Raw genomic sequence first — 23,347 nt, forward strand, 5'->3', positions numbered from 1 at the left:
ACTAACTGCTGGTGTGAGATGGGTGTACCAGCGGAGGTTAGAAATCCTCTGTTTTTCCATCACCGTCTTGATCGATGATTGCATAGCCAGATTGTCTATCCCCCCTTACGCCGACGGAAGAACTTCCATCGGTGAAAAAGGAACAATCTGCACTTGGGAGGGGTATATCGGAGAGGTCGTCTCGAACCGAGGAGACTTCCTGCAACAGTTGCAGACAGTCATGAGTTGGGTCGAGCATGTCTGTGGGAGGATGCGTCAAAAAGTCAGCAGGGTTGATAGTGGTGCAGTGGGCAAACTGGACTTTCGGGTTATTAAGGAGAGCAATCTCATATTTGTTCTGACGAGCCATCGTGAGATGCTGAGTCTGTAGCTGTCCCAAAAAGGCCGTAACAGAATGGGAACTATAGACAGTGATATCTTGTTGGAGGGTAATATTAGCAGCCGATTGCAGGCTGTTGTAGATAACTGCAAGAATTTGGGTACAGATAGGATAGCCAAGGGCTACCGGATCGAGTTTAGAGGAATAGTATGCAACCGGGCGACAGCGGTCGCCGTGGCGTTGGGTCAGGACAGCTGTGGCGCAGTCGGCAAGGACTGTGCAATAGAGCTGAAAAGGGCGATCGTATAAGGGTCGACCAAGGGCAGGGGCCTGGAGGAGTGCCTCCTTGAGGCGGTTCTGCTAGTGACTGTTTGTGATCAGCGGGCACTAGGACCCTGCGGAGCCATGCAGTGTCAATTTCAACGCAGCAGTTTCGAAGTCTGCAGCAGCTGACTGCTGCCCAGCACAAATTCTTTATCTGTTTATTCTGAGACCAATGTAGTTCTGAACATACTGAGTTACTCATAATACTGATCACATTCCAGGGGCGGTGGCGGAGGTGGCCGTGGAGGCTGTGGAGGCTGTGGAGGCTGTGGGGGCTTCTGACGTCCCCCGCAATTGAACAGAGGTTCCTCATCCCCATCGTCCCCCTCCTCCCAACCTTGCTTCGCATTGCTGACCGGCGCCGGGGTAGGAGTAGCATTCTTACGTTTCTTATATTCTTTACAGTCCCTTTGTAAGACCTCTACTGTTTTAACAATTCCCCCTTTGGTGAGGCCAATTCCCAATTTTGAGGCATTTTCCTGCCAGCTAGCCAGTATAGATGCATCTTTCACTGACTGACAGTATTCCCTCCACAAGGCAATTAATTTCTTTGCGGTGGGTTCTTGATAATACTGAAAAATGTGTCATTTGAAACATGAAAGTCTGGCAATATCTGGTTTGAGAGGGTACAGGGAAAGATCCCACAAAAGGTTAATAGCAGCTGCAAAGAGCAGGGTTATAAAATGCAGATTCTTGCTCACAAGCAGGTTTCAGCAGACACACAGGCTTCATGTGGTAAGCTAAAACAATGGCTCACACCTTCATGGAATGTAACTATCTCAGAAAGCATCTGAAAAAGCATGGATGAGAGTTTCAATTGCATTAAGTGACGAATGTTTAAAACAGGCAAGTCTTTCAAGTCATAACCAAGTTAAATTTTAGCATACAGCTAAAAGCAAAGTTTCACACCTTAATTGAAATGAACTCTGAGTAAACGGCTGGAAAGGATCGATGATGCTCAGTCGAATTTGGTGTCAATTCTAAGTGTAAAATATTACTAACGTCAAGTCAATTAAAAGAAAATTGGAGACGACCTGTCTACAAGAAACACAATTTAAAGTCAAAATCCAAGGCAAAGTTATGAGCTGGGGACAATTGGAAAATTAAACGATTCGAAATCACAGAAATAAAAGTAACACCTATTGAAACCAAAGCATTTTAAAATCAGATCTGAGAGGTGACGTTATGCCCAAAATGAATAATTAGTTGTAGTAAAATGTTTACATCAAAGATACTTTTAAACTATCAAAGTGAAACAAGCCCATATACAATACAGTCGTTAAAACTTAATAACTCTTCGAAAGAGAATATAAACCCAGGGAGCAGAAGCAGCAGCACTCTGCAACAGCAACAGGAGAGAGAGAGAGAGAGACGCAGCCGGCTGGAGAAAGACAAGGAAAGCAGCCGAGTTTAAACAGCTAATACAACTCCAGAAGACCAGATTTTAAGTGGTTATTAGCTTACTTCACTTCCTTAATAACGCAGGACCCAGGACACCAATGCTATTAAGGGGTAAGTAGGTAAAATTCTTCGGTGAAGGTATGGGTTATACCGGGGGATAGGCTCCGAGAACCCCGCCCGTAAATTCCAGAGAACGCTGCCTGGAATCACGGCGGCAGTCCCGTCCGGAGCCCACAGCCCGGAATCGTCCCCTAGCAGTCCTGAGAACCCCGCCCGTAACTCCAGCGAACGCTGCCTGGAATTACGGCGGCAGTTTCAGGCTGCCCCTAGCAGTCCTGGCAACCCCGCCCGTAACTCCAGCGAACGCTGCCTCGAAACACGGCGGCAGTCCCAGGCTGCCCCTAGCAGTCCTGACAACCCCGCCCGTAACTCCAGCGAATGCTGCCTGGAATCACGGCGGCAGTCCCAGGCTGCCCCTAGCAGTCCTGACAACCCCGCCCGTAACTCCAGAGAACGCTGCCTGGAATCACGGCGGCAGTCTCAGGCTGCCCCTAGCAGTCCTGACAACCCCGCCCGTAACTCCAGAGAACGCTGCCTGGAATCACGGCGGCAGTCTCAGGCTGCCCCTAGCAGTCCTGGCAACCCCGCCCGTAACTCCAGTGAATGCTGCCTGGAATCACGGCGGCAGTCCCAGGCTGCCCCTAGCAGTCCTGACAACCCCGCCCGTAACTCCAGAGAACGCTGCCTGGAATCACGGCGGCAGTCTCAGGCTGCCCCTAGCAGTCCTGACAACCCCGCCCGTAACTCCAGAGAACGCTGCCTGGAATCACGGCGGCAGTCTCAGGCTGCCCCTAGAGACGATAACCGCAGGGTTCACTCACTTACCCTCTTTAAAACGGGTTCGCTGGACTGACCTGGATCTCGTAGAGGCTTCTCGACAAACCAACGGCAAGGCTGAGCAACGATCAAACTGGTAGTAGGCGAATACCAAGGTGGAAAAGAAATTTTTACTCTGGAGATCCCCGTACGGGCCACCAAATGTGAATTGCGCTTTCACGTATCTGATCGTCAGTCCAGAAGTAAAACACTCGAACATGTCAGTAACGAATATTCGTTTATTTACGGCCGGGACAAATCTCTAAGCAGTCAGGTAACCACCTTCGAGAAGTGCCAAAATCCCAGAATAAGGACTGTATTTTTATACATTTTACAGCTTAGGGGTGGTCCCCTTAAATTCCTAGATACACCTATGATTTGGCAAGGATCCAGAACATGTACATATATGGAATTATTCTTCGAGGTCGGGAGGTTATTTTTGACATAATCATTAGCACAAGTCACTATTAATATTATTACAAAGGTTTTTGTCTCCCATGGCCATCTGGCTTAACTCACTCCAAAGCCCATTCCTTTTACATCTCAATGTTTATTTGTTTCAACTGGTCAAACGAGCTTAATTGCGCTATCTCCGCAATAAAGTAACGCTTCCCATTCATTCCATTCTTTGACTTTTTGACCTCTCTGCTTTCACAGATGCGGGTCAGAACATTAAATAGTACTAAAGCCACTCTCCCCTTTTTCCATCCCATGACCTTCTGACATCTCTGCTTTCACAGATGCCGATCAGAACACGCTCCCTTTATTTCATCCCTTGACCTGTTGACATCTCTTTCACAGAGCTTTTCAGAACTGTTATATTAACCCTATCAGCGAAGTTCCAAATGAAATCCACTTCTACATACCCACCTAACTTCCTGATCCCCAAACCACCCCAACACCTTCTCTGCTTTGACTGTCCAGTAATAATACATCAGGTTTGGCGGTGCCAGCTCCACTCCCTCCCCTCATTGCCGTTTGCCTTTCCCTCTGTAGGGCCCTTCTCTGAATCTGAGGTGTTCTCCCCTTATGAGCTGCTCCATCTTCTAAAAAGACGACTTTGGTTTAAAAAAAAAACTGGGAGGTATTGAAATAGGAACACGCATCGCAGCAAAATATTCATCTTAATAAATTTAACTCTGCACGCCAGTGACAGTGGAATGCTGTCCCACCTCTGCAAATCCACTCTAACCCTTTTGCCAAGCTTGTAAAGTTCAGTTTGTGAAGTTGTGACAAATCCCAGGCCCTCTGAACCCCCAAATAGCGAAAACTGGTCCCTGCCCGGCCGAATGGCAATCCCTTCAACCCAGCACCTTCCCTCCGAGTGCTAACAACTGCACCATCTTTAATTTGGCCGTCCAGCTGTAGTTGGATGGGGGAGTGTTCGGTGAGAATGGTTAATGGATTGAGCCCAAGTGCTGTACCTCCCAGAAAATTGCCAGGACGTGTGTCGCACAGCACAAAACCTTTTCTCCTGGGATTTGGAGCCGGAAGGTTTGGCCACTGTTCAGTCTCCTGTGGCCCTCTTGCAGAAGTACAGGCAATGGTTGAATCTGTGGTAATAATTTCTAGAGCTTAGTACTGGGGCTTTCAATTCTCAGATTGCCTGCGTGTGCTGCTTGGTCCATTCCCACAGGGCATTCTTTTTCAACAAATTTGACGATGGGGAGGCTTTTGGTGGCAAAACCGTCAATATGGTTTCAGCAGGGCAGCACAGTGGCGCAGTGGTTAGCATTGCTGCCTCACGGCGCTGAGGTCCCAGGTTCGATCCCGCCTCTGGGTCATTGTCCGTGTGGATTTTGCACATTCTCCCTGTGTTTGCGTGGGTTTGGCCCCCACAACCCAAAGATGTGCAGGTTAGGTGGATTGGTCACACTAAATTCAGGGGCAGCATGGTAGCATTGTGGATAGCACAATTGCTTCACAGCTCCAGGGTCGCAGGTTCGATTCCCGGCTTGGGTCACTGTCTATGCGGAGTCTGCACATTCTCCCCGTGTGTGCGTGGGTTTCCTCCCGGTGCTCCGGTTTCCTCCCACAGTCCAAAGATGTGCAGGTTAGGTGGACTGGCCATGCTGAATTGCCTTTAGTGTCCAAAATTGCCCTTAGTGTCGGGTGGGATTACTGGGTTATGGGGATAGGGTGGAGGTGTGGGCTTGGGTAGGGTGCTCTTTCCAGGTGCAGACTCGATGGGCCGAATGGCCTCCTTCTGCACTGTAAATTATATGATAAATTGCCCCTTAATTGGAAAAAATAAATTGGATACTCTGAAATTTAGCAATATCCCACCAGGCCTTCAAAGGAACGCAATGAGCTCACATCTTTGGGTAGGAGCAAGCATGCTATAGATTCAATGCGTTTCCTCTTGATCTCATGTATTCCCAGGGTGACTACGGTTCCCAAGTATGAGACCTGGGATTTCATGATTTGTACCTTTTTTGAGATTCGCTTTTAACCAAATGAGGTGAAGAGGATCAATAGTTTGTTTAATAATTCCACATGTGGGTGGCACAGTGGTTATCACTGCTGCATCACAATGGCGAGGACCTGGGTTCGATCCCGACCCTGGGTCACTGTCTGTGGAGTTTGCACATATTCCCTGTGTCTGCATATGTCTCACTCCCACAGCCCAAAGATGTGCAGGGTAGCTGGATTGGCCACACTAAATTGCCCCTTAATTGGGGGGGGGGGGGGGGGGGGGGGCAATTAGGTACTCTAAATTTATTAATAAATAAATAATAATTTCAGATGTTCCCCTTTGGTGTCCGTTTGCAGCAGTAGGTCTCTATGTAGTGAATAGGTAATTGGGCCTTGAAAACAATTTAGCCAATCGCTGATGGAATATAGATGGGGATTTATGGAAACCTCAGCGTTAGCAAGTCCATGTGTATTGCTGACCCTGAAAAGTGAATGAAAATTTGTACTGGCACTGTTTGTTTTGGGGAATAAACCAAAATCTGGTGTTTATGTCCAGCAAAGTGAAATAACTGTCCTGTGGTCACAATCATGTTTTATCATGGTTTTGGGGCTAGTTGCTACTGTGGATGCCATGATTGGGGTTTTATTCCGCTCTCGAAACTAATTGTGAGCCTCCCAAGGGCTGTCTGGTTTCCTGACTGGCCCAATCTGGGAATTGTTTGTGGAAGCCACAGTGCGCTGGACTCCCTGCTGCAGTAGGATGTTTATTACCTCACTCTCGGCCTGTTTCCACTGTCATGAGAATGTCACTTTAAGAAATGTTTGGCTGCTCATGTTACTGCAGTGATGTCAAGAGTGTGGGTGGAGCTGAGCTCTGGCTCTGCTTTTTAGTGTCACTTTCAGAAAAGCTTGGGTGTGACTGTGTCTTTTTGGTTTCATTTTCAGTTTGGAGCTGAAGTCAGACAAAGCAGCTGTACTGCTGTTCTCTCTGCTATGAAAAGACTTCTCTTGATCATTTGATGAATTCAGAATTAGAAATGTTTTCAGTAGTGACTTTAACCTGATGTGCTTCTGTTTAATGTTTTTTGTAAGTCTTCTGGATGTTAAAAGGACAGTGTAAGCATTACTTAGTGTTGTACTTTTTGGGGGTTGTATTTGAATTAATGCTTGCTAAGATGTTCACTGTTTTAAAAAGGTTAACTTGAGTTCAAAGAATAAACATTGTTTTGCTTTAAAAAAATAATTTTCCATTTCTGCTCTACCACCCCTGTAGAGTGGGCCGTGTGCTCCCCAGACCACAATCTCTTAAAAGTTGTGGGTCAGGTGAACTCCATGATACACTTTGGGGTTCTCTAAACCCTGGCCCATAACACCACACTGTTTCTGGGGTTTTGGGTCAGGGCCTTCTATCGCTGCCTCCCCTGTTATCTGACTACAATCTTGCTTCTGGCTTGCGCATGCCTCGCAAAGATTCCCTGTGTTCCTAGGTCGTCAGTCATTTCTGTGGGCTTTATCCACAGTTCTCCCACAGCATAAGCCCTGTCAGTATATTTCCTTGCGGAAACTTCAATTGGGGTCTCATTTGCCAAACACAGCAGTTTGCCGGATCAAAGGACAGGTTGCATTTACGCATAAAGCTAGAGCCAGGATGTGCTCTGCTTCTGGGTGGAGGTCTAGTAGTATGGCTGGGTCTCCTAATCTGAACTTTAATGGATCGATCTCTGATCCCTCCTGCAAGTGTCCCATGAATCCACTAAAAATGATCTTCCTAGTGCGCCATGTTGTGTTGATGTCTCTGGATGTGTTTGGGGTAGTAGGGGAGCGCCCTATGTCCCATAAGAACACAACGAGGTGGCCTCCTTCTTCACCTTCCACCAAGGGTCGCCCTACACTATCTCATTTTGGTGCAACACACCCATCTTGGTGAGGCCTGACACTGTCACTCCCTGGGATCAGTGTCCACCTGGGGGTATTGGGTGGAGGGATTCTCTGTCTCATCCACTGGGCTTTTGTGACTTGTTTCACCGGCCCCTCTAGTGGCATGGTCCAAGGCCTCTGTTCTCGTCCCTGTCCCTGCGTTTGCTGCCGGGGTGCTCTGCACTCTCTGGCATAGTGGCCCACCCAACCTCAATTGTAGCACTCTGGCTCCCTTGGGGGCTGATCTCTACCTCTCGCTGCAGAAGGAATGTTTGGTACAGGAAACCTGTATAAATCACCCCCTCTGCCTCTGATTTCCCACTCCATTACACTATACTGGGCCCGGGTTTGGGCCTGCCTTAACTGGATGAATTTTTTTGTTTTTATTGGCCTTTGCCATGTCTATTTCCTGAACCTCGTTTTCCCAGGCTCGAGCCACCCTCCTGAGTACCCATACCTTCGTATGTGTATCGTTGGTGGGGTTGGAATTCTCGCACGTCCTCCTACTCCGTTCGGTGGCATCCAATTTGACCGATTTTACGCTGCCAACTGGGTTATACCTATCTGCCCAAAAGCTCCAGTGAATGGAGTCCATAGGCGGATAGTTCATGTTGTTGGATGCTCTGTCTTCCTTTTGTCTGAATTTATTTAATCCATTTACAAGATTCCCCCTGTTATAACCGACTATGGTTAAAATTGTCATTTTCATCTCTTCTAGGTTCCCTCCGCCCATGTTTTGGGGATTGGGCAAAGTGGAATGGAGTGCTGGGTTTAGACACATCTAGACTGTGTAAAACTCTTTGCTGGTGTGTGCTATCAAAGAAGGAATAGGTATCTAGCTGGTTCAAAGATGGGGTCTTTTTAGCTATTTCTGCCAATTGTGCAACTGAACGTGATATTGTTGTTATTCTGACTGTCTTAGTGGCTGGTGGTAAATGGATTCATTGAGGCGGGAGAAGGCTCTGGAGCTGCTGAGGGTTGCTGTTCCTCCAGGAAGGGAGGTGAAGGTTCCCCACTCATCATCGCACTCAGCATATCTACAAGCTTTTTTCTCTGTCTTAACAATCTACCCTGTGATGGCCATCTCCTCTTGTTTCTATGGTGCCAAAGGCACACATTATCCCTCCCTGAATAGAAAGTTGGGATTTAAGTTTTGCACTGGCACTTTGAGTGTTCTGCAATATGGACCCTATTCTCTTTTTACCTGGCTGGTGCATGACCTTGACGGCTGCTTGCTGATTACTGATTACATTTTTCCACAAGCTTGGCCACAGTTTCTTAATGTGCATCATGATCCCGGATTGCACGCTGCTCCTGGTGGTATACTTTCTTGCACTGGGCTTGAAATTTCCCCATGTGCAGCAAGTTTGCTTGGTTCCTCTGTTCTATCATTCACAGAATTTCATAAAATGTACAGTGTAGAAGGAGGCCATTTGGCCCATCACGTCAGTACTGGCCCTTTGGAAAGAGCACCCTACCTATCCGCACACCTCCACACCTCCACCCTACCTCCGTAATCCCACCGTATCTTTTTTGGACACTAAGGGCAATTTAGCATAGCCAATCCACCTACCCCTGCACATCTTTGGACTGTGGGAGGAAACCCACGCAGATACCGGGAGAACGTGCAGACTCCACACAGACAGTGACCCAAGCCAGGAATCGAACCTTGGGAACCCTGGTGCTGTGAAGCCATTGCGCTAACCACTATGCTACCGTGCTGCCTATCCTGTTTCTCTTTATTTTCTCCATGTCCTCTCGCACTATCTAATTCCTCCTTGAGTTTTAAATTCTCCACTTCTCTATCTCTTAATTGTTCCATGCAACTGGCTATCACTACAGCCTTTCTTAATTTGGAAGCGCGCTTACCTAATCCTTTGCACACCTGTTCCCGACATTTCTGTCTTCCCAATCCCAGACCCGATTACTGGCTTAGCACAGTCTTTAACCCACTTCAACCACTACTTATTTAAATATTTCTTCGGGGTTTCCTTCTACTCTGGACAGCTTACCATTTTTCTTTCTTGGGGTTCATCCAAGGGGTACGGAAAGTAACCGGGGTAGGGGTCTGGTTTGCACTAAATTCCCGTCCAGTGTCTTCCCCCCCCCCCCCCCCCCCCCGAGCGTAAACAATAGATATGCCTAGTACCCTTCCGGGCTGACTTGCAGAGTTTATCCTTACTCCTTGACATGGCGAGCTTCAAATCCTGCTGTTTGTTCATCTTACTTTGTAGATAACTGGTTCATGGCCCAGTTATTGGTCGGCCACCTCTATCCTCATTCATCCAGTAGGATCCTGGCCGTCTCGTGGGGTGACTGCCGTCTTGCCTCAGGCTCAGGCTGAATGTCCGAGAATAAAAGGCTGGTGGGTTATTCTTTGGAGCAGCTCCTTGTCACAGCCCACCCAGGGATGCCAATTTGTTGTCTGAAACGTTAGACACTTCGACCAGTTTATATTAAAACTCATGTACCCAGGTGCACTTACTCATGAGACAAACAAAGGGCAAGAGTGGATTAGTGATTCAACCCGATTTTATCACAGAATCTTGTGGTCCAAACTCTATATTCACAAAACAACTGTAAATCCTTAAACTAACTTATCAATCTTGTCTATCTGAGACTCTGATACTACCCGTGCAGTTGAGTTTGATCAGGCTGCTTCCTTGGTTATTTCTCTTTGCTGAGCTCTTCCGATTCCGATTCAAGGTCTTCATGAAGGTTAGTCTAGCACGCCGTGCTCTGTCTTAGCTCGGGGTGGAGTCTCTGCTCGGGGTGGCTTCCAGGTAAATTTAGAAGGTGGTCTCTAAGGAACCTTTACTGCAGTGCATCTTGTAAATGCTACACGCCTGCCACTGTTTGTCGGATGGTGGAAGATTTGAATGTTTGTGGAAGGAGGAGCAAGCAAACGGGCTGTCCTGGATGGTATCGAGCTTCTTGAGTGTTGTTGGAGCTGCACATATCCAGGCAAGTGGAGAGTATTCCATTACACTCCTGACTTGTGCCTTGTAGATGGTGACCAGGCTTTGGGGAATCAGGAGGTGAGTTACTTGCCATGGGATTCCTAGCCTTTGACCTACCTTAGTAGCCACAGTATTCATCTGGCTAGTCCAGTTCAGATCATTGGTAACCCCAGGATGTTGATTGTAGAGGATTCAGCGATGGTAATGCCATTGAATATTGAGGGGCGATGGTTAGATCCTTTCTTGTAGGGAGCAGGCATTGCCTGGCACTCATGCTGCAAATGTAACTTGTCACTTGTCAACCCAAGCCTGGATATTGTCCAGGTCTTGCTGCATTTGGACAGGGCCTTCTTCATTATCTGAGGAGTCGCAAATGGTGCTGAACATTGTGCAGTCATCCACAAACACCCCCCACTTCGGACCTTCTGATGGAAGGGAGGTCATTGATGAAGCAGCTAAAGATGGTTGGGCCCCGGACACTACCCTGAGGAACTCCTGCAGTGATATCCTGTAGCTGAGATGACTGACCTCCAACCACCACAGCAATCTTCCTTTGTGCCAAGCATAACTCCAACCAGTGAAGGAGTTTTCATCCTGATTCCCATTGACTCCAGTTTCGCGAGGGCTCCTTGATGCTATCCTTGGTCAAATGCTGCCTTGATGTCAAGGGCAGTCACACTCACCTCACCTCTGACATTCAGCTCTTTTGTCCATGTTTGAACCAAGGCTGTAATGAGGTCAGGAGCTGAGTGACCCTGGTGGAACACAAACTGAGTGTCCTTGAGCAGGTTATTGCTGAGTAACTGCTGCTTGATAGCACTGATGATGACTCCTTCCATCACTTTTTGCTGATGGTGGAGAGTAGGCTGATTCGGTGGTAATTGGCTGGGTTGGATTTATCTCGCTTCTTGTGTACACCTCAGCAATTTTCCACATTGCCGGTTGTCATGTTCTGTAGACTGGCCTTTCTGAATGATTCACTGCAGAACATCTAGTTTAAATAATTTATTATGAACAACTGCATGGAGAAGATAACTAGAATAAATAAAATAATAAACTACTAATACTAACTATTATAGAGCTACTGCAAAATATATCTATGCACCAACACGACTTAATCCCAACTCTCCAGTCCCAAGGTCATGTGGTGAGTTTACAGTGCCACCCGGTAGTCAGAGGTCGTGCATAATATGTACAGAACTGCTTTATCACACTGGGTAGATGCCAGTGTTGTAGCTGTACCAGAACAGCTTGGCTAGGGGTGCGGCAAGTTCTGAAGCACAAGTCTTCAGTACTATTGCTGGAATATTGTCAGGGCCCATACCTTTGAAGTATCTAGTGCCTTCAGCCATATTTTGATGTCACTGTCACTTGGAGTGAATCGTATTGGCTGAAGACTGACATCTGTGATGCTGGGACCTGCAGAGGAGACCAAAATGGATCATTCAGCAATTCTGGCTGAAGATTGTTGTGAATGCTTCAGCATTGTCTTTTGCACAGATGTGCTGAGCTCTTCCATCATTGAGGATAGGTATCTTTGTGGAGCCGCTTCCTCCAGTGAGTTGTTTAATTGTCCAACACCATTCACGGCTGGATGTTGTAGGACTGCAGAGCGTAGATCTGATGCTTTTGTTGTGGGAATCGCTTAGCTCTGTCTACTTGCTGCTTATGTTGTTTGGCATGCAGGTTGTCCTGTGTTGGAGATTCACCAGGTTGACACCTCATTTTGTGGTATGGCTGATGTTGCTCCTAGCATGCTCTCTTGCACTCTTCATTGAACCAGGGTTGATCCCCTGGCTTGGTGGTAATGGTAGAATGGGGTGTATGCTGGGCCATGAGGTTGCAGATTGTGGTTCAATACAATTCTGCTGATGGCCCACAGTACCTCATGGATGTCCAGTCTTGAGTTGCTAGATCTGTTTGAAGTCTATCCCATTTAGCACAGTGGTAGTGCCCCACAACATGATGGAGGGTATCCTCAATGTGAAGACGGGCCTTTGTTTTATGAAGTCAAATATATTTTTCCCTCTTGGTTGCCTCACCACCTGCTGCAGTCGAGGTCTAACAGTTATGTCCTTTTGGACCCAGCCAACTCAGTCTGTGGTGGTACTTGGAGCCACTTTTGGTAATGGACCTTGAAGTCCCCCAACCAGAGCATATCCTGCACCCTTGCCACTCTCCGTGTTTCCTGAGTGGTGTTCAACATGGAGGAGTAGATTGGTATGTGGTAATCAACAAGAGGCTTCCTTGCCTGTGTTTTGAAGCCATGAGACTTCATGAGAGCTAGAGTCGATATTGAAGACTCCCAGGGCAACTCCCTCTCGACTGTATACCCACTGTGCTACCACCTCTGCTGGGTTTGTCCTGTCGCTGTGACAGGAGATAACCAGGAATGGTGATAGTGGTGTCTGGGACATTGTCTATAGGTATGATTCTCTGAGTATGGCTGTGTCAAGCTGTTGCTTAACTATTATGTGAGACAGCTCTCCCAACTTTGAGTCAAGCCCCCAGATGTTAGTAAAGAGGACTTTGCAGGGTCGACAGGACTGGGTTTGCCATTGTCATTTCCGTTGCCTGGTTCAAGGCCGGATGGTCCGTCCGGTTTAATTGCTTTCTTTGGCTTCTTCCTGCAGTTGAATGCTGAACTTGATTTTAAAAATAATACATTTTAAATTTGTATATGAGTTAAATTATGATCAGACATTTCCATTTTTTTAAAATTTAAGATTTGTCTACTGAGCACTTAACTGCCCTTTTCTGCAATACACCTGCTGTTCTCCACTTATTTTAGCTCGCTTTCTGCCCTATTGCTTTCCACACTGTTCTGTCATTCTCCATTCTTTCAAAACAACTGCTCTGCTGGATTAACTTGCAAACAAAATTCGTTCATTTTTTTTAAATAGCAAGAGACTCTAGTACAAAGCATTTTGTTATTTAGCTAACTTAAATACTGCTGTTGCATTTTATTTTTAAAAAATGTTTGCACAATGCTCCGTCTGAAGGATTTTTCTTCACTTCAGAGTCTACATTTCTGAGCAAAACTGTAGGCCTTTGGGAGAAGCTGGTAGCTTTAAGTAAAACTTTAATGAAAGTGCTAAAATACATGGAAGACATTGTAGATAAGCTTAATTATGATTTGTCAGATTGGAATTTTGTTTTTTTTTAATTTTCTTTAGAACCTTGAGGACATAAAATGGCAGTTACTGAGGGGAAAATAGCAGGAAGGAATTGACCTTTTTCAGATTACCTACAATCGATGTCAGTTGAAATGGTTTCCCTTTATGAAATATTGATACTTCATTGCATTTATGCAGCTTTCTATTAATAAGCATGACAGGAAATATAGATGATGCATATAACGTGTGTATGCTGTAATAATTAATTACTACGATATTTTAATTGTTTTAGCTTGAGCCTGCAAAAAAGCCCTCAAACTGGAGGATGAAACACGAAAATTTCATTGCTACCATCAGAGCAGCCAAAAAGATTAATCAAACAACGATGGTTGGAGGTGCTCTTCCACCACCACCTCCACCGTTATATGATCCAGGTATGGCATGAACAAAGTATAATTATCATTTCTTTAGTTTGAAGAAGGCTTGAAAAGTTATATTTTAAAAACAAAAATCCATGATCTTTAATTATTTGCTATGCAATGTCAACACTATTGCTGTTTATAATAATAAGCTGATGAATCCAAATGGTGGAATGTTGGTGGTACAAATAATATCTCCATAGATGCTGCTGAGTGTTTCCAGCAATTTCTATTTTCATTTCATATCCAACATGTGCAATAATTTGTTTCTGTTCCACAATTTAAATGACTGCGGTGGTGTCCAATACCTGTAGAATATTTCAAGTGCCAAAATTCTGCTGTTTCGATTTACTGTTTAAATGCATAGAACAGAATAGGCCATTCTTTATTCAGAATGGTGAGAAATGTGGTTTTTAACCACTGAGTGGTAGAGACAAATAATAAATGCAGTAAAGGGAAGGCTAGATGAGCATTTGGGAGAGAAGGATTATATGGATGAATAAATGAGGATGGGGAGGAGAACATTGAGCACAAACTCCACCATGGACTAATTCCCATTCTGGAGAGAAAGGTTCTTGAAACTTCACAAATGGTTGGCTTGTCATAACTTTCTCCAACTACCCAGTGTTCCAAAGAAGGCCATGTCTAGTGTATTCCAATTGGAATTTGATTAGACCATGGTTGGGAATTCCCTTCTTGGTCAGGGTCCCACTGTCCAAGTCATCATGTCTACTGGTTTGCCTCCAGCCAGTTGAGTGCCTAGGTGATTGTCTGGTCTCTTTGCTAGTAGAATAGGAGAGGGCCCCCTTTCATTCTCTTTCATGGCCATTGTTCCTGATGGGCTTTTCAGACAGATTGTTTAAATTCCAATGGTTTTTGAAATGTAGAAGGTGTAGTGAATGTGTAGCAATATTTGATTATGATACCAAGTGATTAGTCCTTTTATAATGAATTTGGGGTTTCCAGCTAATTAATTCAAAATCACTTGTTTAATATGATGTGTTGGGTATGCTGGGTCTGCGAGGACTGCGTTTACTGTAGCAGTGAGAGAGACATGCTTCCAACACTTGGAGAAATGCAACTCTGTTTTATTGAACTCTTAACTATTAAACATACTTTAACTTTGGGTTGACACTATGCTGAGTTGACTGGAGACCTGATGCTAGCCTGACCAGACTATCTTACTACCACATGGTGGATGTTCTAGTTGTTGCTCACAGGCTCTGACTGTCTCAGAGGCTGCATCCCAAGAGAGCAGGAAAACGAGTGCCCTCTGGCTTTATAGTGGCCGTGTCCTGTCTGGTAATTGGCTGCTGTGTTCAGTGTGTTCATTGGTCATCCTGTATGTCAATCAATGTCTGTCTGTGCACCATCATATACCTGTGTGTATATTATGGCATAATATAAAACATGGTACCACAACAATCTACAATTAAAATTCCAAAATAAATTAGATACCTTCATATTATGTATGAAGCATTGCATTGTCCCTTTAAAACAACTAATAATTTATGTGTACATGTATTTCCTTTTGCCAGACAGGCAGTTGATGACTTGCATCCATCTGTTTTAATTTTAACGATTATCTTTCTCTAGCATCAGTTTCAAGCCAGCAAGATCAGTCTAATCTTTTTCTTCCATTCACTTTTTGTAGAGTGTACATTATCCCACAAGAATGGGTATCTAAATTATTTAACGGCTATACTATCTTCAGTGCACGCAGAATCTCACTTTAAATATTTGACAAAAATAATCTCTTGTCCACCACCTCTATAGCAGCTAGAATACTTTCTCGGAGCACTGTATTTATTTCTTAGCTTTTCAAACTAAAGGTAAATGTTTCCTGTTCTTGCCCATCAGAAGCCACAGTTTGTCTGTTCTATCCAGCTGCACCAGGATGATTAGCATGTGAAGCATTGCTTAAAAATAACTAGCTTCATACTATTTGGGTCACTATAAGGATGGAAACCCAAGGACAGATAAAATAAATTTTAGCTTGTGTTTTAAAGGCAAATAAAACATTATTTTCTTTAGGGTGCTTTATTGTAGTACTTAACTCTAACTTTTCACAGGCACCCAGTTTAGATGTAAATTTGCCCCTCTGTGCAATGGTCAACAATCCCAAGTTAATATTTTCAGTGTACATTTATTCTCATATGTTGGTGACCAACCCTAATTTAACAATTAACTGGATCAGTGTTCCTCTGTGTTGCCGTTGAAGACAAAATTAATAATAACTAACTTTATTTCCGTGTTTTGGTTACCAAGCCCAATTAACACTTAAGTGTAATTTGCTTCCTGTTTAATTACCAACCTTGATCCCTGAAAATTGGTTATCGAGACCAATTTAGCAATTAAATATACCCTGGAGTACTGTTTAATAAACCCAATTGAACAACTGACTAAACTTTATACCTTTGATTCAAACACCGTTTCAAAATCAACTGTATGCTCCTGTGTAATGATTAACTGTAACTCAGCATTAGTTATCAAGACCAATTTAATAATTTGTTAATTAACCAGAATATTTGCTGTATAATAAGGTCCAAATGAGCAAATAACTAACATTGTTCTCCTGTGTATTATCAAGCTCAATACTTTTCAAAATTGTACGGTTCTACTTGTGTATTAGTCAACAATTAAGTCTATCATTTTTCTTTTCATTTTTCTTTTCATTTTTCTTTTAAACTTATTTTATTACAAACCTGCATCAAAGCAGGTTGCAGCAAATAAACACCCCGGGAAACATACTTCCCAATTATCCACTCTCCAGTCTGTACAGATTTGAACTTTTTTCACCCACCCCCCCTGCGACGAACAGCTCTTCAAACACAGTCAGAAATATCCCCCACCTTTTCTCAAACTCCCCTGCTGAGCCTCTTAACTCATACTTTATCTTCTCTAACCGCAGGAAATACTTTACCTTCTCTAACCGCAGGAAGTCGTACAGGTCACCCAACTATGCCGCTACCCCCGGTTGCGATGCGACCGCCACTCCAGGAAAATTCGCAGCCATGCAATCAGAGAAGCAATGGCCACGATATCAGCCTTCCCCCTCTCCATGAGCTCCGGCTTCTATGAAACCCCAAATATTGCCACCAAAGGGTCTGGGTCCACCTCCTCCACTACCTTGGCTTAGACCGTGAACACTCCCACCCAAAATCTTCCCAATTTTTCACAACCCCAAAACGTGTTTGTGATTCGCTGGCCCCCGCCCACACCTCTCACATTCATTTGCTACCCCCTGAAAGAACCCACTCATTCTCGCCCGAGTCTTTACTTCACCGTAAACTTTATCAGGCTCATCCTTGCACAAGAGGAGGTCCCGTTTACCCTTTGCAGTGCTTCACTCCATACTCCCCAATTGATCTCCCGTCCCAACTTTGCTTCCCATTTCTCCTTGGTCTTCACCACCCGCTCACTTCCCTGCTCCCAGTCACTTGTATATATCCCCAATTCTTCCCTCCCCTTCCAATCCGGAAGCAGCAGTCGCTCCAGCAGGGTGCATCTCTTCTCTCTCTTCCCCCCCCCCCCCCCAAACCCGTGATTCTCTCACAGCGGTGTTAGCACCGACATCCCTTCCACCCTAAAATGCCTCCTCAGCTGATTCCATATCTTCACCATGGACTGCACCACTGGGCTCCCTGAATACCTACTCGGAGCCATTGGCAATGCTGCCGTCACCACAGCCCTCAAAATATCACGATTGAACACCGGATGTGAAAATATTGGCTAAGTTGTTGGCGGGCAGGAGGGAGGACTGTGTCCCGGGGGTGGTTGCAGAAGATCAATCGGGCTTCATGAAGGCCAAGCAGCTCGCGAGTAATGTAAGACGGCTGTTAACGTGGTGATTAATCCGTTGGGGGCTCTGGTACTGGAGGTGGTGGTGTCCATTGACGTGGAGAAGGCATTTGATCGAGTGGAGTGGCGGTACTTGTTCGAAGATTTGGGCTAAGATCTGTGGCATGGGTGTGGTTGTGGCACCGAGGGTGAGGGCAAATGATATGAGCTCACAAAGCTTTGACTTGCACACGGGTACGAGGCAGGGGTGCCCAATGTCGCCATTGCTGTTTGTGCTGGCCATAGAGCCATTGGCGATGGCTCTCACGGGGCCATAGATCATAGAATTTACAGTGCAGAAGGAGGCTATTCGGCCTATCGAGTCTGCACCGGCTCTTGGAAAGAGCACCCCACCCAAGCCCACACCTCCACCCTATCCCCGTAACCCCACCCGACATGAAGGGCAACTTTAGCATGGCCAATCCACCTAACCTGTACATCTTTGGACTGTGGGCGGAAACAGGAGCACCTGGAGGAAACCCACGCACACATGAGGAGAACGTGCAGACTCCGCACAGACAGTGACCCAAGCTGGGAATCGAACCTGGGACCCTGGAGCTGTGAAGCAATTGTGCCAACCACTATACTACCATACTGGGTCGGCAGAGTGGCGAGGGATTATGAGGGGACAGAGGGAGCACCGGGTGTCGCTCTATGTCGATGACCTCTTGCTTGTATGATTCGGTTCCGTTGGAGAATATGGGAAGGATTATGGACCCGCTGGGGAGGTTTGGAGGGTTCTCTGGGTACAAGCTGAATGTAGGGAAAATCTGGTATTCCCGGTGAATGAGCTGGGACAGCGGGCTAATTTAAGGGGTTGCCATTTACGGTAGCGAGGAATAGGTTTAGGTATTTGGGGGATTCGGGTAGCGAGGGAATGGATGGGCTCCATAAGTGGAACTTAATGAAGCTGGTGGAGGAGGCCAGTGAGGATCTTAGGAGGAGGTGAGATACACTGCACTTTACGTTGGGGTCCAAGTGGTGAAAATGAATATTCTACCCAGGTTCTTGTTTATCTTTCAGGCTCTCCCGATCTTTATACCAACGGCTTTTTTTCGGAAAGTGGACATGATCATCTCTGACTTTGTATGGGCGGGGAAGGTGCCGAGGGTGAGGAGGACCCTGCTACAGAGGGGTGGTTGGCGTTGCCAAATTTGCTTCATTAATGAGCGGCGGGTGTGGCAGTGGTGGGAAGAAGAGGTAGAGTGGGTTAGGGTGGAGGAGGAATCTTGTAAGGGGTCTAGTTTGAGGGCTATGGTGAGGGCAGCATTGTCAATTATGTGTAATCATATTATCCAGTGAATTGCTCAGTCCAATTTGGCAATTCAATGTAATATTTTTTGTGTATGGTTACCAAACCCAGTGTGACAATTAACTTTAAATTTATACACTGCAATTTGATGTAAATTTGTTTCCATGTGCTGGTTAGTATTCCAAAAATTGTCCCCCTGTGAATTGGTTGCACTGTTACATGTTACAAAAGTGCAGAAGATACTGAAAGTCTGCAGAGGGATTTGGATAGGTTAAGTGAATGGGCTAGGGTCTGGCAGATGGAATACAATGTTGACAAATGTGAGGTTATCCATTTTGGTGGGAATAACAGCAAACAGGATTATTATTTAAATGATAAAATATTAAAGCATGCTGCTGTGCAGAGAGACCTGGGTGTGCTAGTGCATGAGTCACAAAGTTGGGTTTACAGGTGCAACAGGTGATTAAGAAGGCAAATGGAATGTTGTCCTTCATAGCGGGATGGAGTTTAAGACTAGGGAGGTTATGCTGCAATTGTATATGGTGTTAGTGAGGCCACACCTGGAGTATTGTGTTCAGTTTTGGTCTCCTTACTTGAGAAAGGACGTACTGGCACTGGAGGGTGTGCAGGGGAGATTCACTAGATTAATCCCAGAGCTGAAGGGGTTGGATTACGAGAGGTTGAGTAGACTGGGACTGTACTCTATGGAATTTAGAAGGATGAGGGGGGATCTTATAGAAACATATAAAATTATGAAGGGAATAGATAGGATAGATGCGGGCAGGTTGTTTCCACTGGCAGGTGAAAGCAGAACTAGGGGGCATAGCCTCAAAATAAGGGGAAGTAGATTTAGGACTGAGTTTAGGAGGAACTTCTTCACCCAAAGGGTTGTGAATCTATGGAATTCCTTGCCCAGTGAAGCAGTTGAGGCTCCGTCATTACATGTTTTTAAGGTAAAGATAGATAGTTTTTTGAAGAATAAAGGGATTAAGGGTTGTGGTGTTCGGGCTGGAAAGTGGAGCTCAGTCCACAAAAAATCAGCCATGATCTCATTGAATGGTGGAGCAGGCTCGAGGGGCCAGATGGCCTACTCCTGTTCCTATGTTCTTATGTGGCCTGTTCCGCTGTGTTGCCTGCCAAGCACAATATAAATATTAACTATAACCTTGTTCACTTCTGTGTTGGTGACCAATGTCACATGTAACTAACTTTATTCCTCTGATTATTGGTTTAAAAAGTAAAATTTAACATTTGGCTCTTGTGTGGTAGTTAGCAATTTAATGTACCAAATTTAAAGTACCAATGCCATTTCAAATCAAACCTGAAGCACCTATTAATTATTCCTTGGATAGCCTTCGGAAGTTATTGGCTTTTTATTTTTATTCCAATTTTGTCTTCTGCTTAAAGGTGCTTTCATCCTCATTCTGGCTGTTTCTTATTCCTTCCATTGTATTGACACCTGGAGTTGATCTCTGGATTATTTCAAAATCTGGTAATCATTGAATCTTCTGTTTGCGTCACTACGGAATATCAAAATTTCTTCTTGAAGGCTGTTCCAGTTGTTGATCAATCGAATTTCTGAAATCTGTCAAATTCTGACCATGCCTTATAGATTGAACATAATCTTTCTTGTTGATTTAATCCAAGAAGCACTCTCACACACCAATCTCTACTCTGTCCCCCAACACCATAGCATGCAAAAAAATGCAGAGCATCAGATATTTAAAAATTTGCCCAAGTAACCAGTAAAATTTGAAAAAGAAATGATTAAGGGAGTGTCGAATGCTTGTCACAGCTGAAGAGTTCCAGTCTAAACTATCTGTTGTCCCTTGGGCTTTCTCACTGGAAACAGTAGTGGTAATTCTGAATTCTTCTTTAGGAACTTTGTTTGCAGCAATGAGGTCTTATGGTGGGTTTTTCAGATCCCAAAGGCTTGGCTTTGACGAGAAAGGTTTCAGGAGAAAGAGCAATGGGATAATGCATGTGGCAATCTCTCTAAATATTGGAAATTCCACTATCTTTATTGCATTCAAGAGCTGATTCACATGATCTCTCTCACTAAGCTGCAGCGACTCTGGGCTGGATCCTCCACTGGCAGGATTCTCTGTTGCGCCGGCAATGCACCCACGCCCAAAGATTTCCAGACTGGGTGAGCCTGCCCATAGTGGGGAAAGACCATTAGTTGGCTGGTGGGATGGAGAAGCTCACTGCTGGTGGGGGCGCGCCACACCAGAAAACTAGTGTGGCGGGACGGAGAATCCTGCCCTTTTTTTTTCATTAAAGCTCGTGTCTTTCGCAAGTGCAACATAGCAGCTGCTGTATGCTAGTATCCTTTGCTTAGGAAAAGTGTTCTTTTCAAAGAAGTTCAATGTTGTCCAGGTAAATTCATATTTGACATAACACATCTTCATAACACTATCCTCTTGTTATCGATCCTTCCACAAATGGGAACATTTTTTCGCTATCCACTCTGTTCAGATCCCTCATGGTTTTGAATACCTCCGACAAATCATCTCAACCTTCTCCCCCAAGGGAAAACAGTCATAGCTTCGCCAAGCTATCCATGTAACACGGTTCCTCATCCCTAAGACCATTTTCATGAATCTTTTCTGCAAGCACTCTTGGCCATTTTCTACAGTGGCCTCTGGGATTTTAGTTTTCTGCATGAAAGGTTTCTCTTGGTTGCCAAAGGAACCATTCTCTGCTATCATATTCCACTCTAGAAATCCAGATGTTGAATAAGACTGGAGCCATCTTTATACAAACATTTATTTACTGAGATGCACGTTATAAACATTCCTCCCCCCCAGAACCTAACAGCTACATTCAGTCTGTTCTTATTTATGAGAGCACAAATGAATCTCCAGGTAATGCCCACCACCTGCTGTTCCACCTGCTGTTATGATGTGGCAGGTGGTGATTGCCAGGCTGCTCATATCGCAATGGGAACCTTGATTCAACTATCACGATGATTTGCAATTTGTATTTTATTATGAGAAGCTATGTGCACTGAAGTCAGAAGTCAAGATCCTAATACTTCTGGATTTTTAAAAATTAAATTATATTTATTGACAAAAGAAAGCTTAAACACACAAGATCACAGTTAAACTTCATCTTGCAGCATTTCCCAAAAGATTTCTACTTGGCAAAACTGAAAATGAACACCCTTTTTCAGATAATAGATCCTATAAATAATCTATAAAAATTCCAGTAACATTTTTGTAAGGCACCTACATTGCTATCGGGGAAGCATTTCATAGGGCTTCTCTCTCCCTCTTATTCAACAATCAAAATTCAAAGCTTATAACAAAACCTACCTTTCTTAAACTAACATTTCTCTGGGGTGGCAAGAGGCTGCTTACTTCAAAGGTCTGTTCTCAGCACTCTCAAAATATCAGACGGCGCCACTCCAAACATCATTTTCAATCTTTCCTTAAATGTGTTCTTTCTCTTTCATGTTTATACCCATTGTCGTTAACTATTCTTTGGCAGTTACCTTTCCCAGAACATAAAAACCATTTGTGCTATCTTTATGGCCACTACTTTAGGGAAAAATAAACTTAATAACATTGTTTTAGTCATTTGTGACCATTGCCAGTTTTCAACCTTCTTTTCATTTATCTTTAGAAATTTAACAAGTAAACACAAATAAACCTCCTTTATCTCCTCATGAAAATTTTCACCCATGTTGTTTACTTATCCCATCTTAGCTTTGCTCATCTCCACTTCAAAATACCTAACCCATTAATAATTTAAACCCTGCAGTCTGCCTGCCTTCAGTTGGACTAAATTAATTGCACACGCAAACATATACACAGCGCCCACCCTCCAAGAAGCTTGTTTCACAGTATGCCACAGTAGTATTGGAAAAAGTATATTTCTGTGTACTGCATACAAATAATACAGTTATCATCTGTGCTTACTCTGTCAAATGTTTCATAATCTTAAGGTCTTGCCAGTTATCCTTTAGCCTTCTCTTTCTAAAGAAAAGATGATCTGTTCATCTTTTCCTGATGGGTATAACCTTTCTGGTATTGTCCTTGTAAATAGTTTATATGATTCCCAGTACTGCCCTACCCGACCCTTGTAATACGGTGACCAGAACTGTATGCAGTACTCCCAAGCATAGTCTAACCAAGTTTTGATACAGATTTCGCATAATCTTCTACTTTACATTCTCCCTTCAGAAAAAAACCTTCATCCTTGCTTTAATTTTTAAAATTAGGTCGCTCGTGTGGAGTTTGCACATTCCCCGCGTGTGTTTTGCGCCCACAACCCAAAGATGTGCAGCGTAGGTGGATTGGCCAAACTACATTGCCCCTTAATTGGATACTCTAATTTTAGAAAATATTATAACAGATTTCAGATATTTTACACAATTATGCAATCTCTACATGTAAATTATATTACAGGGTGCGCTTGTTTGGCCTAAATAAAGTAGAAAAGGATACATGCCATCCCCTTTATCTTGCGGTCTGTTCTGATTCTCTCTTTTCTCTCTCTCTCTC

General features: G+C 44.6%; 1 protein-coding gene across 1 annotated transcript in view; it reads left to right on the forward strand.

Annotated features, from left to right (window-relative positions):
• zc2hc1a (zinc finger, C2HC-type containing 1A) overlaps positions 1–23,347 on the forward strand; it is a 111,826-nt gene that overhangs the window by 38,510 nt on the left and 49,969 nt on the right. The window contains exon 4 of the mRNA XM_038809669.1: positions 13,621–13,762. Within this exon, the coding sequence (XP_038665597.1) occupies positions 13,621–13,762 (142 nt within the window). The remainder of the gene's footprint in view (positions 1–13,620; positions 13,763–23,347) is intronic.

This window comes from Scyliorhinus canicula, chromosome 10, assembly GCF_902713615.1.
Source record: "Scyliorhinus canicula chromosome 10, sScyCan1.1, whole genome shotgun sequence".
NCBI classification, from domain to species: domain Eukaryota; kingdom Metazoa; phylum Chordata; class Chondrichthyes; order Carcharhiniformes; family Scyliorhinidae; genus Scyliorhinus; species Scyliorhinus canicula.